The sequence below is a fragment of the Centroberyx gerrardi genome, chromosome 21, assembly GCF_048128805.1.
Source record: "Centroberyx gerrardi isolate f3 chromosome 21, fCenGer3.hap1.cur.20231027, whole genome shotgun sequence".
Taxonomy (NCBI): Eukaryota; Metazoa; Chordata; class Actinopteri; order Beryciformes; family Berycidae; genus Centroberyx; species Centroberyx gerrardi.
Genome location: NC_136017.1, coordinates 7,417,998 through 7,435,883, shown reverse-complemented (window position 1 = coordinate 7,435,883; position 17,886 = coordinate 7,417,998). Strand labels below are relative to the sequence as shown.

The 17,886-nt window shown below is 41.7% G+C and overlaps 1 protein-coding gene across 1 annotated transcript in view; it reads right to left on the bottom strand.

Moving 5' to 3' along the window:
• Nucleotides 1–17,886, bottom strand: part of spega (striated muscle enriched protein kinase a) — a 54,951-nt gene that overhangs the window by 36,289 nt on the left and 776 nt on the right. The window contains exon 2 of the mRNA XM_078291244.1: nucleotides 1,030–1,134. Within this exon, the coding sequence (XP_078147370.1) occupies nucleotides 1,030–1,134 (105 nt within the window). The remainder of the gene's footprint in view (nucleotides 1–1,029; nucleotides 1,135–17,886) is intronic.

Sequence of the window (17,886 nt, the reverse complement as noted above, 5' to 3'; positions counted from 1 at the left end):
TAAACTCTATATCTATTTATATCCTAATCTAACCTAATTAAAGAGCATAGTGCAAATGCTCAATATTGCAACATAAATGGTGCTATTAACGGCAGCCTAAATTCTCAGTAAGAAACCCCTTCTGTTTCCTAGGCTGTGTGCTCCCAGCGGAGCCACACAGCCAGATTCAGGCCTGAGACAGGTTGCCCATGGAAACTGGGTCAGTGTGTCATACTGTTGCATCACACCGTGAGGGATTAATGCATTCTGCCATATCATATTTCATCCAACTCACATCTTGGGCCACGCTGATAAAAAACCATCCATTAAATCTATCAATCTGCGTTCAATCGTAATTTTGCAGCAGTGTGTTTTTGGCAACGCCGCTTGGTGCTGCAGTAAATCATATGGAGTCATAACCGAGGCTTAAAGGGCTACTGAATACTAGAATGCAGCATTTCGGTCTTCAGGGTTATGCAAATTTTTCTGTGTTCAGTATGATCTTTTTCAAGTATTACTCATTTGCAGCTATCAATAAATGGAACCAGAAAAAAAGCTGAATTGCCAGTGGTCAATAGACACTCTGTTGATACATTGAGTTGAGTATAGTTAATGAAAATATAGCACACAAAGTGAAACAACCATTTACACTACCAGTCAAAAGTTTGGACACACCTGACCTGTTCTATGTTTTTCATTATCTAAAAGCCATTTTCATCTAAAGGCTTCTGCTTAAATGCTTGAAATGTGTTTCTTAGACAAATATAAACAGTGAAGTTGATGCCTATGTATGAATTTCTTTCCAAAGCCTTTGCCTTTCCCTCAAGGCAAAGGGCGGCTACTTTAAAGAATCTAAATATAAGATAGTTTTGATTTGTTTAACACTTTTTTGGTCACAGCATAATTCCATTTGTGTTATTTCATAGTTTTGATGTCTTTACTATTATTCTAAAATGTGGAAAATAGTAAAAATAAAGAAAAATGTGGTGTGTCCAAACTTATGACTGGTAGTATAAGTCACAGACCGTGCCGAGAATTTGGATGAAATACCTGCAGGCCCTCTCCGGCCAGCCTTGTCTTGGTGCCTCCCGGCCCCTTCCTTGGTTTCCATCGGTACTTGAGGTTCTGTGGCCTCATCCTCTGTGGTCTCAGAGTCTGAAGCGAGGAAGAGGAAGCACAGGAGAGAAGGGTGAGACGGAGGAGAAGGACGGTAATTCAGAAAGCAAAAGAGGGGTGGGGGTGGGGGGTTTTCGGGACAAGGATGAGAAGAGGAGGCAGAAAACGACAACTGAGTCATACTGAAAATGACATTTCACATTTACTTAGAGGTAGAGAAGTTGACGGGTCCTTGAAAAGGGCCTTGGAGAGTCCCCCGGAGTGAAATAAATGGGTTGAAGCTCAACCGTGACGCAAAGCCAGCCAGCTGTGGCTTATAAAAATACATGGCCTGTTAGGGGGGGTGGGGGGTGTAGGGGGGGGGCATGGGTATCTATAGATGCTCTTCCCTCCAGTCTATGTCGGTTTGACTTTGGTGATAGCAGAGAAGGGTGAGCTGACCAATTTGAAGTCTGTTTTGGGCTGATTTACTGGGCTGATTTTCCTTGATAAGCAAGTGACTAACTATTGACTAGATGTTGTGCTATTCATGCCAACAATGACAAGACTCTTGGCATGAATCCTTTCAGGCTGGTAAGGTTCATCTAGTCCTTCTGGATGAGTTTGCTACCTACTACTGGCTGCTCTCCTTCTTTATTTTTCCTCTTTCTGAAAACATTAATCCTATCCATTTTAAGCTATTAGTCCTACCCATTTGAAATGCCATCCATTTGTTTCTCCTTCTAAAACCATCAGTTACACCCATTTGAAACCTCTCAACCAAAACATACACCATATTTGGAATTTTTAACATAGTCCCTAATATTCAAATATTTCACATTACACCAGTTATGGTTATGTTCTATCTAAAAGATTGAGATTTCCACGATTTCTCCAAAATTATGGCCAAAATGAGTACTTTCATACTGAATTTAAGTTCCTTTACTTTCACTGTAAATGGAACTAAGTGGAAGAGAGGTGATTATCGGATAACCTTTTCACAGGATCAGTGGGAGTGTAACAAAGGAAAGTGACATTTCTGTGTAGCGGTGTAGAAAATGTCGGCCATTTAGAAGATGACACAGTGTGAAAAATGAGAGATGGTGTTCGAGGAAACTGAAACACAACCACAAAAATGTAATCTGTCTACAAAAAGAAGGACAGAGACAACATTCATTTCACCCCGGTCTTGAGTTTATAAGATACATTCAAGAGTGGGGTGAAGTGATAAATGTGCGGGTATGGTATTGCCAAATCAATCACTAAACACCCATTGTTTGCTGGGTTTTGATTATTAATTCCTTGTGCAGGCGAGACTCCTTCAATATTAAAGGCAAAAAAATTGAATAAGGGGAAATGGAATAAGGGAAACAGGCACAAAGGACACAGACAAAATGAGCAGCCTGAGTCTGAGCTACAGTTAAGATCACAATCCATCACCAGGCTGAACAGATGAACGGAGGGAAAGAAGAATGGAAAGACAGACAAGAGGATGAAGCAAGACAAGACAGGCAGGTTTACCATAGCTTTGCTTTCGGCAGGAGCGGAAAACTTCGCTTCCATAGTGGCAGCAAGAGAGGGCAGACGGGAGAGCACCGTTACTATGGAAACCAGCATCTCTCTCACCCACACGACCAATCCTCTTCGTACCCATTAGAGTCTAAAATCACCAGCCAAACTGCCGGGTGGCTGACAGATATGTTTACTGGTTAGAGAACTCATGAAGGAGGAGAACGACAACCACAAAATAGGTTGCGCCTCATTGCGCCTCACATCAAGTCAGCTTCTCTTTAGATAATTGCAGAAGAAAGTCTGCCTAATGACAAGAAAGCCAGTGTAACATGAATAATCACCATCAACTCATTGCTTGCAGTATGTGTGTGTGTGTTTCTGGGTGTGGGCATGTATGTAGATCCACCCGTCTGTATCAAATGGAGCTAAATAGCTTGCACACCAGGCAAGGGAAATCGACTCAGCAATGTAATTATGAGAGGCTATATTTCAAAATGTCTAGCTACAATATACAGTATATGGTGAATTATGTTTGTGATTCTTAGAAAATGTGATTTGGAGTCTTATGTAAGCCTCTGGTTTGGCAAAGATAATAAATAATACAAATACTGCCAAAAGTTACGTTATACCATAAACTGGAGAGGCCAGAAATTATTCACTCCAAGATGTTATGCAGAGATGCTACAGTATGATTACAAAAGAATTGCTTTGTGGGGGTGGATGTACAATAAAAAGGCCCACTCTCTCTGTGAGCAATCAAGCATTAAAAATGTATGAAATACACTAAAGCAATATAGATGTTCTACAACAGCGACTTTAATATATAAAAAAATTATTAGAGGGATAAATCAAAGTGTAGTACATGCTGCTGAAGGCCAAGACGCAAACTGGAACGAAGAAAAATGATGCAAATACAAACTTTACAATGACAAAGCACATTTCCAGGTTACAGCAATATTGATTTTTGACAGAACAGAGTAGAATAGAGTAGAACAGAATTGAATAGGATACAATAGAACGGGTGTGGAAAGCTCATCCTGACAACACACCATGGGTAAATCTGCCAAATGTCCGTGTGGAATGCCCAGTTCTCTGAAACAAGATACAGAGTGAAATGCATTACTCAAAAGAGAACGCAGCCAGAGATCCAGCTTTACACAATACTAAAACATGGGAAAGCAGATTACAATGGTCCCTTTCATCCAGAAGCACTGCTGTTCTCACACCCCTAACAGTAGGAGAAGTTGTGAATAGTGGCATTATCTCTGACTTTCAATATGCTTTTTCTGTACCAGAATTTGTCTCTACTTAGGCATCACTTATGGATATGTACTAAAGTGTTGCTCATAAGATATTTTAAGGTCTCATAAGAATATTCTGAGTGCATTATAATCATTGTAATTGTAATGATCATAGTGCAACATGATATAATGTCATAGTACACACATATGCAATCCTCTAGGGTTGAATACTCTTTGGGGCAATAGTATGGCAAGCAACATAACGCATGATAATGGAGGTATATTTCAATTTATAATATAAGAACAGTGCATATATGTGTAAAAAATGATTATAACCTCACAATGTGCTTCAAGTAAAGTGTTTCTGAAACTATATGTCATTTTCTAATCAAAAACACTCACTTTCTGTATTTCTTTCTATATATATTCTATATTTTCTATCAAATCTCGGCTCATGCCGGAGCAAGCTGGCCCCCTGATGAAGCAGTTGGTAAATCTGCTTCTGGAAGGTCTGTCAATCAGCACCAAGGAGAGCTCCACAAAATGAGTCATTGCATTGCAGCGGATGGAGAGAAAACAAAAGTAGCAAAAGTGCAAAGTGAAATGACTCATTTCATAGATTTCCGCCCCACGTTTAGAGCATCCTTCCCATTGGTTCATATTTTTGCCAGGCAATTTGATTAACTGTTGCCTGGTGGTTATTGTTGTGTGGCAGAATCCACTAGAAGCTTCCATCGCTGTCCTGATCCCTATTGTTATGGCCTCCAGGCAATCATATCAGCAAATGCCAGCCACAAACAGCATCTTTTTGAAAAGCAAGGGTTTGGCACACATTTCAGAAATATTCAATGGGCATAATCCAAATCCTATCAGGATTATTCGAATCCAGTAATTCTAAAAATTCTGTTGCTGGAAGCATAAGAACGTGTCCCAGGGGTTTGATATTGATGCAGAATTCACAGAAACCAAAGCGGTCATCAGAAATAAGCTTTGCCATATGGGTTTCTCACAACTTTGCGACTGGATGCCCTGGTTCTCCTGTCTCAAAAGAGTGTAGCCTACTGACACACTTTTCAACTGCTCTGAATCTGTGAAACCTGTTATATGAATTACTTATTATATAACAAACGGTCACGACTGCCAAGGCAACATGCATATTTTAGAGCAAAGAGAATGCACACTAGTTCAGAGGGCATATAACCGAAATTTAGACTGTTTGTTTGACGATGCGAATGTGACCCGTAGAGTATTCGAACTGTGCGCCTATTCAGTGTTTCACTGTAAAGCTTTGCTCCTCTGCGAGTGATGATTTCCAACGCTCGTCCCTAAACACCTTTGCACCCCAGGGGAACCACACATGGCAGAGTTCTCTTAGGTTGACTTTCTCTGTTACGACGTCCTGATCTGTCCTCTTTTTGTCATTGGGTGTTAGAGAGCAGGGGGGGAGAACAGCGAGCGCCATCTGTCCATACTTTTGCTCTTTTAGCATTTACTCTACTGAGCTGAATGCACAAGCATACTTAGCTTAGTTTGAAAGAAATTTTGATTACAAAATAGGTCCAGCATGAAACACTGGTCCAGGGCTTTAATCAACGTTTTCCTGAGAAAACTCCTAAAATGGTTGTTATGACTATCATTATCATTTACAAATCAATACATTTGCATCTCATTATCAAGCCAAAGGGTGTGGCAAGGCATCCCAATATGTAAAAACCTACTATAAAAGCAAACAATCTCCACGGGAAAGAATACTGATATAGCTTAAAAATTGCATCATTATATATACGTTTTTGTTCAGAAAGGAGTAAACTCACCTGAAATCTCTTCTTGGACCAGATTTTCTTCATCTCTGTAAAGTAGTGCTTCCTCTCAAAGCGTGCGAGATTTACCTGTGGCACGAGCTCACAAAAACATTCCTACAACCCCAAAAAGCCCAGGGTGTGGCATCAAAATATCTGATTCAAAATGGGATTCGGCTGTCTTTTGTGCGTGGGTGTATTTATTCTCCAGTCTGGCAGCAAGACAGGGAGAAAGAGAGAGAGAGAGAGGGAGAAAGAGAGAGAGAGAGAGAGAAAGAGGATGCAAATAAGCCAGAGCCAGGTGTCTTTGTGTCTGAGTGTGTATCTGCTGATGTGAACAGTGTCCCTCGCTGACGTAGACGCTGCCTAGAGAGAGGCAATTCTCAGCTGGTTCAACCCCCCTTCTGCCTCAGCCGAGAGCCTACTCAGAGCGAGAGAAGTCGGGAAGGGGAGGGGGGGAGCAGTGATGAGTGTGTGGAGAAGAGGAGGAGGAGGAGGAAGAAAAAAATTGAAGAAGAAAACAACTGGCTCCAGCAGAGTATTTTGTCTCTTTTTCCAAGCAGCAGGAGTGAGTGAGAGATGAGAGTTGTTCAGCGATAGAGAGCGGGAGCGAGAGGGGGAAGGAAGCAAAGAGACAAAGAGAGGAGAGATGGGGAGCAGAGAGAGAGAGAGAGAGAAAGAGAGGGGGAGTGGGCATAGATCAGGATGGAGAGGGGAGAGGAAGAGATGGCTAGACTTGACAGAGGGATTAGAGAAAGGAGGGGGAGGGAGAGAGAGAGAGAGAGAGAGAGAGAGAGGAGGAAAGGAAGCAAAGAAACAAAGAGAAGGACAGCAAAGAGAGAGAATGGGAGAGGCATAGATCAGGATAGAGAGGGAGAGATGGCTAGACTTGAGAGAGGATGGGGGGATGAGGAAGAGCGGGAGAAAGTGAGTGAAATATTTCTCCATTCTGTTTACCTGAGAAACCACGCATGTGCCCACCCTCCCCCCTGACCGCACCCTCCTAAAAACAAACAAAAAGAAATCCTAAATCCAAGCGCTCCCTCTTCTTCTCACTCTATCCTCTCCACCTTTTTCTTTGTTTCTCTCTCTAAGGATGGTCAGGTCAGCAGAACAGCTTGCTCACCCATAGGCCATCAATTATACATCCATATTCCATGTCTCCCAGGATCACCCACTGTATAGGGTCAAGGTTATCGCAGCCTTAAGTAGCCATGGGCTATTTGCACTGGTAGGTAAAATGCAGCTCCCCCCTCGGACTACAAATTCATCCATAACCTATCATCATGTAACAACATATAGGTGGACAAATAAACGTGACTTTTGCACAATTTAGTCTAAAAACACAAAAGAACCTAGCAAAAAAGCCTCATCTTTGACACAAATTCATACATTTGTTTTGTTGCGTTGGATACAAAGTGTGGCACATTTCATTTAATCACAACTGGAAGAAAAGTTTGCCTGATGAAGGTAAAATGATCCACTATTGACTTACTTTCATATCACTAAAATATCTAGTGTGAATATTTATGTCTATATAGTTCAGACAAAGGGAATCTTTCTAAATGCTGATTGCCCTCCTCAAGGATGTCTTATTTGTTGAGAGCAAGGGAAGCGTGACGAGAATGTGCGACTACTTCCTACCCCCCCCTCTCTCTCTCTCTCTCGCACACACACACACACACACACACACACGGACACACGGACACATCTGTGTTCCCTACACCTCATCCATCACATGAATCTAAAAATAATTACAGCCAGACCCAGATCCAAGTCAAGAGCTAACCATCCAGAATCCTCTTTAACATTTCAGCACAGCTCTTTTTTTTACTTGACTGCTGCCTGGCTTTGCTGAACAATGTGCTTTTTAACGGTGTTGAGTGAGGCATGTTACTGTTTATGGCCTTGGAAACAGAATCAATATGCAAGACTTATTACTGCCATGAATCAGTGAAAGCCAGATTCCCAGTGAATGTGGATCGTGAATCTGATCATTAGCTTCTTTATCCCCATTTAACTGTGACAGTGATGATGTGATTGTTACCCTTTTACAGCATAATTTCAAGTCAATAATCCCTTTTTCACCAAAGACATCCCTAACTGCGGTGGCTTGCTGTGCATGGATATTCGCAATTGTTATTTTAGCAAACCTCCCTCTCTTCACCCTCCCCCGCCTCGCTCCCCTCCTCCATCTATCACCAGTGAGAGGCATTCGGTCCAACAGAGAGTGCAGTAATCAATACCAATGCTTTATGCGTGATACGGGATACACCCCCTAAGTAACAGTTCAAACACCCAGGATCAATAAGCCCATCATAACACAAGCTTCCATGACCGTCGTCCAATGAGAAGTCAGATGAGGTGGTGGAGCTTTCATTTCATGCTGCTTGGAAATGTCCCTTGTGAGATTGGGCTTTTATACCCCTTGAAAGCCACAGCTATTCAGCTTCAGCCAATCTGTAGGTGGGGTAACACAAAATATCTGCCATTAGGCCATGAGGCCAAAGGTAATTTGATTTACCTCAAATGGGGGCAAATCAATCGTCTTAATCTGGATCATGGATCCTTTCAACCTGATGGTGCAAGAGGGCCACATTGTCCCTAGCAGTGCAGCTTATTCAACCACACTAGTCAAACCGACAGTAGATACAAACTTGGACATAAACCAACCCTAAACTCATTATTTATCTAAACACATGGTCCAGACAAGCCTGTGCCAACAAGACACACAGACACATTTGTTTTTAAAAGTCAAGTTTAAATGTCTCCATTACATTGACACTCCTGCACTAAAGACATGACAGGTATATTCCTCTGGCTTTGACACTCACTTTGCAGGTGAGATTGAGAAATTATGGATGAGAATTAAACAGACTTCGGGATACACATTTGGACTGGCGCAATTTGGAGCGTACTGTTTAATTAGCGTAAAACAATGAGAAAGTGAGCGGACTTCACGGACACCCATTGATTTTGTGACAGGGGCCAGCTTTCTGTGGAGCAGCCTTGATGGATGCCTCCAGGCGTACAGCTTTATCAGCAGCAAGCCTGGCATCATCTCTCTGCAACAGAAAACAGGCCCTGGTGCTGTTGCATCTTAATCACATTGTTGCTGTTTTTTTTAGTCATATCATATCTACCATATTATATCACGCATTATATATAATATAAATATATATATATATAATATTTTCCGCAGTTACTTTGAATATTCTTGATCATTTTTCTGTGAGGGAAAGCACTGGGCTTGCAAAAAATAAAAAAATAAACAAACTTGCAAAACAACATCTGTTCATTAAAACCAGCATATAGTAACATTTGAATGTGTGTGGGAATTGGGGAAGGCACTGGCTTAGCTGACAAGAAAATTTGTGCTGATGGCTTAATGCCTTAATGCTAGTTTATAACTGGTTTGAACAGTAATAAAGTTACATTTTGTGGTTTATGAGGGGAAGACTTTGCTTTAGCTTCAAAGTGAAATTGCTTTGATTGCTTAGAGCTAGCTTATGTCTGGTTGATGTTCATCTAAGAATAATACAGTAAGCAATCTAAGCAGTAAAACGTATAACAAAAACAATATAACAGTTAGTCTGCATCTTCTCGAATGGAGCATCGACTACGGCGGGTATTCAACTGTGTGCCATGGAGGGCCGATTGTATGCAGGTTTTTGCTCCAACCAAAGACTACTACCAGGTGATTTCACTGATTAGTTCAAGACCCTTTAGAGACAAATGTGAACAGCGGTGTGTCGATTCAGTTCACATGGCGAGGTGGCTTGGAAATCCCACATGGCAGTGGCCAGTGTTGACAGTCACACTGCAACCCAATCCTATCACCTAATCCTGACCAAATCCCCGAGGGTCCCTGTGAATGACTGTGTACCACTGGGATGGAACACAAACACACCCTCTGCCAGACCAAACACTGGAGGAAATGGCGTTGGCTCCGCCCTTAAATATTGCCTCAGAGCCCGGCCGCCTCATGGGGATATACAACCTAATTAATTGTACCTTATCTCCACCCAAGCATAATATTTAGGGAATGTGAAATCATCAAACAACTGCAGTTTATCTCTGCTCCAGTATGCCTTATTTAAGTCAGTCACAGTCCTGACAAGACTGACTCGATAAGAAATGGCGAGAGCAGGAATGCTATTCTGTGCCTACGGCCTGTAATAGTCATCAAACATGTGACCGCAGCGACCGAGCAGACAGACAGACGGGCTTGAGGCACAAACACCTGGGGTTTCGCAGGACCCAACTGCGTCCTGAAAAAATAAAGAGAATGATGGATATAGGTATTTTTAAATTTCATTTTTTCAGTCCCGAGTTGACACTCGACAGCACCTTTAAATGCAACCTCTCACATTTCGGGTGTTACCTTAAGGGAAATTCTGTGAATAGCTTCCTCATTAGTGGGGGATCGGGCGCATAAGATGCCTTTTTTTGGACGAACACCTGTTTGTATGTGCTGGTCCCAGGCTACCACTTGAGTGAGAAGGATAGGGCAGTGATGTCATTTCCATCACCATTTTCTTGAAGTAGTTTAAAATGGGATCCATTTGAAATTCACAGTGAAAACAACTGATTTGAGCGTTTATGGGCAACTATGCACGTCCATATTTGTAGTATTATATCTTAAAGAGAACTTAAAGAGAATAAGATTCTTTTGCAAAATCTATTTAGGCTACACACATACTCTTATAAAGAGACTACAAATAGTATCCATGAATAACTACGCTAATTAGGGTAGGACAACACAAGAGAGACAAGATTAATCCAAACAAGGACAAGTGCATTGCCTTGTTTTGATTTTCATGACAACTGTCCCACTTTGGCTGCACCTTTAAGATATGTGTCTGCTTATACACGGCTGTTAAGTCCCCAACAACTAATTTTGTAAAGGTGTGTATGTGTTAATGTACCTTTGTTTTTTCTTTAATACCAGCTCCCACTCACCTCTCAGCTTCTTCTTCTTCCTCGGCCCGCTCACACTGTCCCCAACATTTCTCAAAGCCTTCCGTGCATCGAGCAGCTCCTTCCGTATCATGGCTCTTGGCTTTTTGCTTGGCGCGTTTCCCCTGTGTGTTCCTTTGAAAACCCACTAGATGGCTACTTCTCCCCAACTGAACTTCTCCTCCGAGTTCATGTTCAAACCCCGACAGAAGAAGAGCCACTCAGATCGCGCTCTTTCCTCAAGGCTTTCCAGTTGAAGCACCTCGCCAAAGAGAGGGAATCTTCCTCAAAATGGCTCCAGCATGGCCACTCTCCTCGGTTACATCTCCTCTTGAGGTGAGGTCTTTAAAATGGCTTGTCCTCCGACGTGAATTGCGGCCGTATTGGCCAGGCAAGGATGTGCGCTCTAAGATGGCTGCTGGACCTTAACTGTTCCCTAGCCTTACGTTCTATCTTCCTCAGCCCATGTTTCTGTTTCTTGCCCTCTCCCTGTCTTCCCCCGTCCTCCCTAACTTTGACTGCCAACTCCAGCAGTCTATTTCGAGTGGGGTATAGTACACCCCCTCCTGTTGTACTGTACTCTCCCTCTGTACCCCCCTACAGAGAACCTGGCCCCCTGGTTATAGCTGGAGATTACACCCACACACACACATACACACACACTCACAAACACAGACACACTGCTGCACACAAACGACCTTTGCTGTCCTGTGTGGGTCACTGTGCTTGGACTGAGAGGCGTTTGGCTACTGCAATGCAAGGCGGACATGTTGTAAAAGAGCATTAATACACACATACACACATTAATACACACATTGTCCCACACATACAGTGTGGGACAATGACACAGTTAGGACACTGGCTAAAGTGAGGCCGATCTATTTCAGACGGCGAGGTGCTCATAAACCTTGGAGTTGGAGGTGAAAATAACACTGTAGCTTTGCTTGAGTTAAAAATAAAGTTCAAACTGTATGACTGTATGTATAGAACAAGCTTGGCGTCTATCGGACTCTAAATATGTATGTGATTATAGATCACCACGACTGATATACAACTGCCTCATGCATACAAATATCAAATGCTGACCATACTGTAAGTTTATTTTTAGAGCTGTCTGTCCTTTATAGTAATGTTAGGATTGAACCCTGTCTATTAATGTGTCAGTTTGTCTTTTTGTCACTGTATAGATGACTTTCAGGTGACGTAACGCACCCTCTGGTGGACATAATGGAGCTCCACACCTTTTGGGCAACAACGGCTGTGAACAGCTGATTACATTTATAAATGGCCGTCTCAAAAGAATTCAACAGAAATGGTTAATTTCTGTGCCATTTTTGACTGATTATAACTGATTATTTTGCCTGTGATAGGTAATGCCAGCTTGTTGCTCAATGTAACCATCACTGACATATTGTAAGCACATCTGATTTGCATAACAGCTAACATTTGCATAATAGCTAACATATTCTATCAGAAGAAAGCGTTAGTGGCAAATAGTTAAATGTTAACATGAGCACCATTTATTTGCTTATTATGCCCGGTGGCCAGTTAGTTAGCTAACAAAGCCAACTGTTTGTTTATGATAAGTGAATTGATTTTTCTCAAAATGGTAGAGCAAGTTGTGCTACTACAGTACTTACAGTAGACCTCCCTTCAAGGCAAACAAAATGGCAAAGAATAGAGACGTTTTGACTATATCAGTCAATTCAGAATGACTGAAGAATACAAGCTACTTGAAAAAAAGTGATATTACTGGTTGTAAGAAAGATTTATCTAAGTTTTAAATGCAAAACTAATTTATATGAGTGAATGAATTTTATATATTTATTTATATTTATATCTCGAGCATATATATATATATATAAATATATATATATATATATATATATGGTGTGTTAAAGTGTTAAGTTACTAAAGAATACTTAAAAAGTACCATAATCTGCTTTCATTTTTTGAGTTTGTAATTTTTATTTATTTTTTTGGGGAAAAAAGGGAGATGTCACATTTGTTATTTTGGAATTAAAATGTTCATAAATTCATATATCCAGCCATTGTGGTTGAGTCAAGTGGCAGACCCATAATTGTAACAAGTGTAGAACATGTTCCTGCATCTACCTCAGCTAAACTAACTGGTCAGTTACACAACACAAATGCAAATATGAGCACAATCTTTCATAGATATGTTATCTTTGAAAGGATTCAAGTGCCTTCAGGGAAGAAGCAGCAGAGACCTTTTTAAATGTTAGGTTATGAATAACTGCAGGTCATCTTTGGGACTATCATACTACTAGGTCTGAATACAACTATGATCTCCCTTTATAAAAATAGAATAAAATACCACAGGTGACTGATGCGCCACTTGTTGGGAGCTTCCATCAAACTGTTGCGTCTGCCTTTGGATGCCTGGCAGTATGTTAATCAAAAGCTAGCCTATACGCCAGAGGGTGACGTCAATAAAGTAGTCTAGACTTGTGACACAGCACCGGTCTGGTTTCTGATTGGTCTGATCTCTCAGGCTGATATCTTAAAGCGACAGTCATGCACGTAGTCATGTCTGACTCACTGATCAACACTGTAAAATTGTTTACAGCCATTAATACTAACTGCACACAAGCTCACAACTCATCTACGCACATGTGCACATACACATACACACACCTTCACAAACATACACCTGTGCATTCACAAACACACACACACACACACACACACAGTCCCCCCAACACGCCCTCCCCGTCTCTCTTTCATCATGGTGATAGTGATTGAGTGTGACAGTGCCGCGTCTTGACCGTGGTGATGCTATAATTACCTGTGATGTCTGCTGGTGCAATAGGAGAAGGGGGCCGGCAGTATCTACACATCACTAGTGCACCAGGCCACTGGCAGGCACATACCATGCCATAAATAACCACAAGGAGAGAGAGAGAGAGAGAGAGAGAGAGAGAGAGAGAGAGAGATGTAAGAGGGAGACAGAGGTCAGAAAGGAAATAAAACAGCTAGGACCCAGAGAACAGGCAACAGAGAGGTTGAGAAAAAAATAATGTTACATGTTATTTGCGATGTGCAGTAGCCCTGTTAGATACATACAGATAGTAAATTGAATCTAGCAAAAGTTAGGGGGGGGGGGGAGAGAGAGAGAGAGAGAGAGAGAGAGAGAGAGAGAGAGAGACACACACACACACACACACACACAAGAGGGAGACAAAGGTCAGAAAGGAAATACCACTAGGACACTGAGAACAGGCAAAAGAGAAAACATGGGAGAAAACATGTTATCTGTACTGTCCAGTAGCCCTGTTACATACATTTTTAGTGAAGTGAATCTAGCAAAGGTTAGGGAGAGAGAGAGAGAGAGAGAGAGAGAGAGAGAGAGAGGGAGGGAGGGAGGGAGGAAAAGAAGCAAAGAGACAAAGGGAGAGAGAGAGAAACATAAGAGGGAGACAGAGGTCAGAAAACAGATACAGGAGAACAGGCAGGGTCCTGACAGCAGGTTGAAGAGAGATGAGCAAAAAAAAAAAAGAGGGAGAGAGAGAGAGAGAGAGAGGGAGAGAGAGAGAGAGAGAGAGAGAGAGAGAGAGAGAGAGGGAGAGAGAGGTGCTGAGTGATATGACAGCTGAACCATGCATGCCTCATCATAGTGTGAGAGTTGGTGACATGTCAGCTCAACTGTCTACTTTCTCTACAGGCAAAGGCAGTAAGGCTATGATCGAATCTAATCTACAATACAATGATCTTGCTGTAAACCATGTTCAGAGTTCTACACAAGGATCAAATGGATGACGTGAAACTGATGAGGCGTGGTTACACGGCCAAATGCGATGTTATTCTTGAAATAACATTCTTGCAAATCGTAATTTAGCGCTTTGGCAGTATCCCAGTGATGAGCCAGCTATGGAAATGACTAATAAAATCATTTCTGCTCATTAGGCACTAAACAATGCAGAAAATCACCGCTTGGTAGAATTTGGGGTTTCAATAAATATTCATTGCAATTTTTGACACAGTGTAATGCATCTGTAGTGCAATGATGCAGTGGTAATAGATGCCATCATTTGCGATAAATGAATTTCAATTGGAGAGCAAAGCATCCAGGTGTAGTTGTGGTGTAAGACTTGTGTTATTGACAAGGCTGGAGCAGGGTGGTGGATAACTAAACAAGACGCTCCAGTGCTGTGTGGTATGCCCGGCCTACAAATCAATCTACACGTCATTTTAAGCGTTCGCATGGGTGTTGGTAACCGTGATGCTGGTGCTAAGAGTAGGTCTGGGGTTTGGGTATCAGTGCTGATACTGAAGCTCAGGCTGCGGCTCGGGGCTTGGTGACAGGGGACAGAGCTGATAGCAGGACTGGGCCTGGGTGCAGTGCAAAAATGTCTCATTACAATGTATCACTTAAGTCTTATAGTCGGCCTTAAAGGAAAACTTTACCATACACTGTACAGTGTTACAAATACTGTTAAAACGCTATTGGCGGTATTGGCTATTTGTTGTTTGGTGATATATTTTTCTTATTCCCACAGATAACCAGCCAAACGTAGACGATGTGACATCACAATGAAATATTTCCAAAAGCTACAATGGAGTGAACATTTTCAGCTATGTAAAACATCATTGGTAAACGTTAGGTTTTGTTTCATCAGAATCAAAGAGCAAGGGTTTCTTTCTACACTCACCATTGTACACCAACGTTCAACAATCATGCAGGGAGAAATTAATTGTAGAAGAGGCACAGAGACCAATTTCTCCACCAACAGTAGCCTCAATAGACCAGAATGCAATGCAGCCACAATACATGTAACGTTTTCATTAAGAAGTGCCGCCGTGATCACAGACACACCCCAATGTTCACAAACTAGTTGGCTAGCTACTAGCTATATGTATTTACCCATACGCCCACCTTTGAGTAGACGAGGCAGGTTGAGGTAAAGTGGGCACACCAGAAAAGTAAATTACAACACTTCATCACAAAATAACTCCCGGAATGTATTAAACGTCACAGATTGATCATATTTAACAGATCGATCATACCTAAAAGTGAAGAGTATTGAGACAATTTTACTTGTTTCCAGCGCTTCAAGAACTTTCTTGAATCAAGTTGATTTGCACTGGAAATAAGTGAAATTATCTCGCCAGTTTTTTTTACTTCTTAAGTCTCTTCTTAAGAAAAATGAGATATTGAACCTCAATACTATAGTAAATAAGCAGTTAAAGTGTTTTGCTGTGTACCAGGGCTGGGTGAGGGTTAGTGCAGGAGCTTATGCGGGCCTGGTAACTGCTCAGGCTAGAGTCAGTTACTGAGGCAGCAGAAGAGGTGAGCTTAAAAAAGCCACAGAAGCCGCACTGACAAATGCTATCATTATCTCTGTAAGGCAGAGGTGAAGGGATAAACAGGGAAAGAAGGGACAAAATGAGGAATAGAGAAGGGGGTCATGCAAAGAATGTAGGGGTAGCAGTTGAGATAAGTGCAGATTTAGACTTAGGCTCAGCCTGAGGAGATAACATGTAGGACACTCAGGAATTGAAAGTGACAAAGAGACAAAGACAGGGTGCCTCTGCAATCTGAATTCTCAATCTCCTCCCATTGGACTGAGCAAGGTTTGGATGGTCAAACTGGTCTTTCATAGTAGTCGAGTCAAGTAGTTCTTAGTATAAAGAGGCCGACCCATGGTGGAATGTTACAGGGTAAAGAAAAGACAATTTTTTCCTTCAGGGATCAATAGTGGTGTATCGCAAATCACAAAAAAGGAGGATATAAAGTGATAAAGAAGATAGTGAAATATATTAACAAAGAAAATGCAAAGAATATGCTTACAGTAGGAGTGAGTGAGTGAGGAAATGACATACTGTACTGAGAATGAAGCTTTGAGCCAGATGATGAGAAAGAGGAGACAAGAGCTGCTCCTACTGAAGCCTTTCAAAAGGCCAATTCATCTCTCTCAGGCTGCAGCTTTGCTATGTGAATTTATGCCGACAGAACTACCACCCTGAGCATAGCTATCCCCCCAAAGCTTTCTAATTTTAGAAGTGTTACAGAAGTGTTACAGAACCTCTACAGCAGTGATATTCTGCTGAACTGTCTTGAAACACAGAGATAATCAGATTATTACCTCTTAATCTTTGTCCCGCTTTGTCCACATTCGGCTGCTCCAAAATGGATATGGAAACCATGTTCTAACTGACTGCCCTGCGGCACTAACTACATGCATGCAAATTCCAGGTAATGCTGTTTGCACTTGGGTAATAAAGTCAACATCATACAACAAAAGGATTAATATAGGTACATGACTGCAAATAGATGTCGACCACAAGCTTTGATCTTCCAGCAGTAGCCTATAGGCCCTTGCTACCAGCCTTAATTGTATTCACAGCTGTAGCCAATGTAATGTTTTTCTGTTTTAATGGCTTGAACGCCAGGAGATTTCCCAGGTCATTAGTTGGAATTGTCCGTGCTTCAGGACTTGCATTAAATGCAACATATCCTCCGAGTAAAAATGGCAGCCCCATTCTTACCAGGTGCCCCGAAGAAGAGCTTCTTCAGCTCAGCAAACACAACAATCACCCGCAAGGTTCAAGAGTTGATGGGTTCAGCTGTGTAGCTAATAGAAAGCAATGGCAGGTGACACTTCCACCCCCACTCCCAATTTGAGTCTCTATTTACATCCACAAGCTAATTTTAACTGTCTCCCAATCCTTCTCCACAGACATGAGACACAGCGTTACTGTCTAATGCTTAAAACACAGAGGCCAGCTTGGATCTAGTTCTGTCTGGGTGAACTGTCATTGAAAGGGATGATGTTTCATGGGATGAAGTAATGATAAAAGGCAGAGTGTATTATCCTAGGCACTCTGTTGAGAATGCCAATTAGTGTTCATAGATTTGAACTTGTGCACTTGACAGAAATATTATACTGGTTACAGAAGAAACCATCAATTCTATAACTGTCCTCTAATTTTACCATCAGATCTTGGTCCAACCAATATTCTCTAATTAAACCATGTGGTTCTCAAACTTTTCAGCTTGTGACCCCTTAAAACGAAGCAATGCCTGCTCGCGACCCCCATCACAGGCTGCATATGCGGAGTGGTGAACAGTTAAGCCAAAAAATTATTTTCCATTTTCAGGTTGTTTCATTTGATTATCAGTGGAGACTTTGAGGCTGAAAGCTATTCAGTGTTTCACAAGAAAAAATCAAAAATGAGAGAATATTCAGAAAAATCACACGATAATAAATTTGTGTAGAAGAAATATGTTTTTTGTCTGTTCCATAAATCATCTCGTGACCCCCAACATTATCTGACGA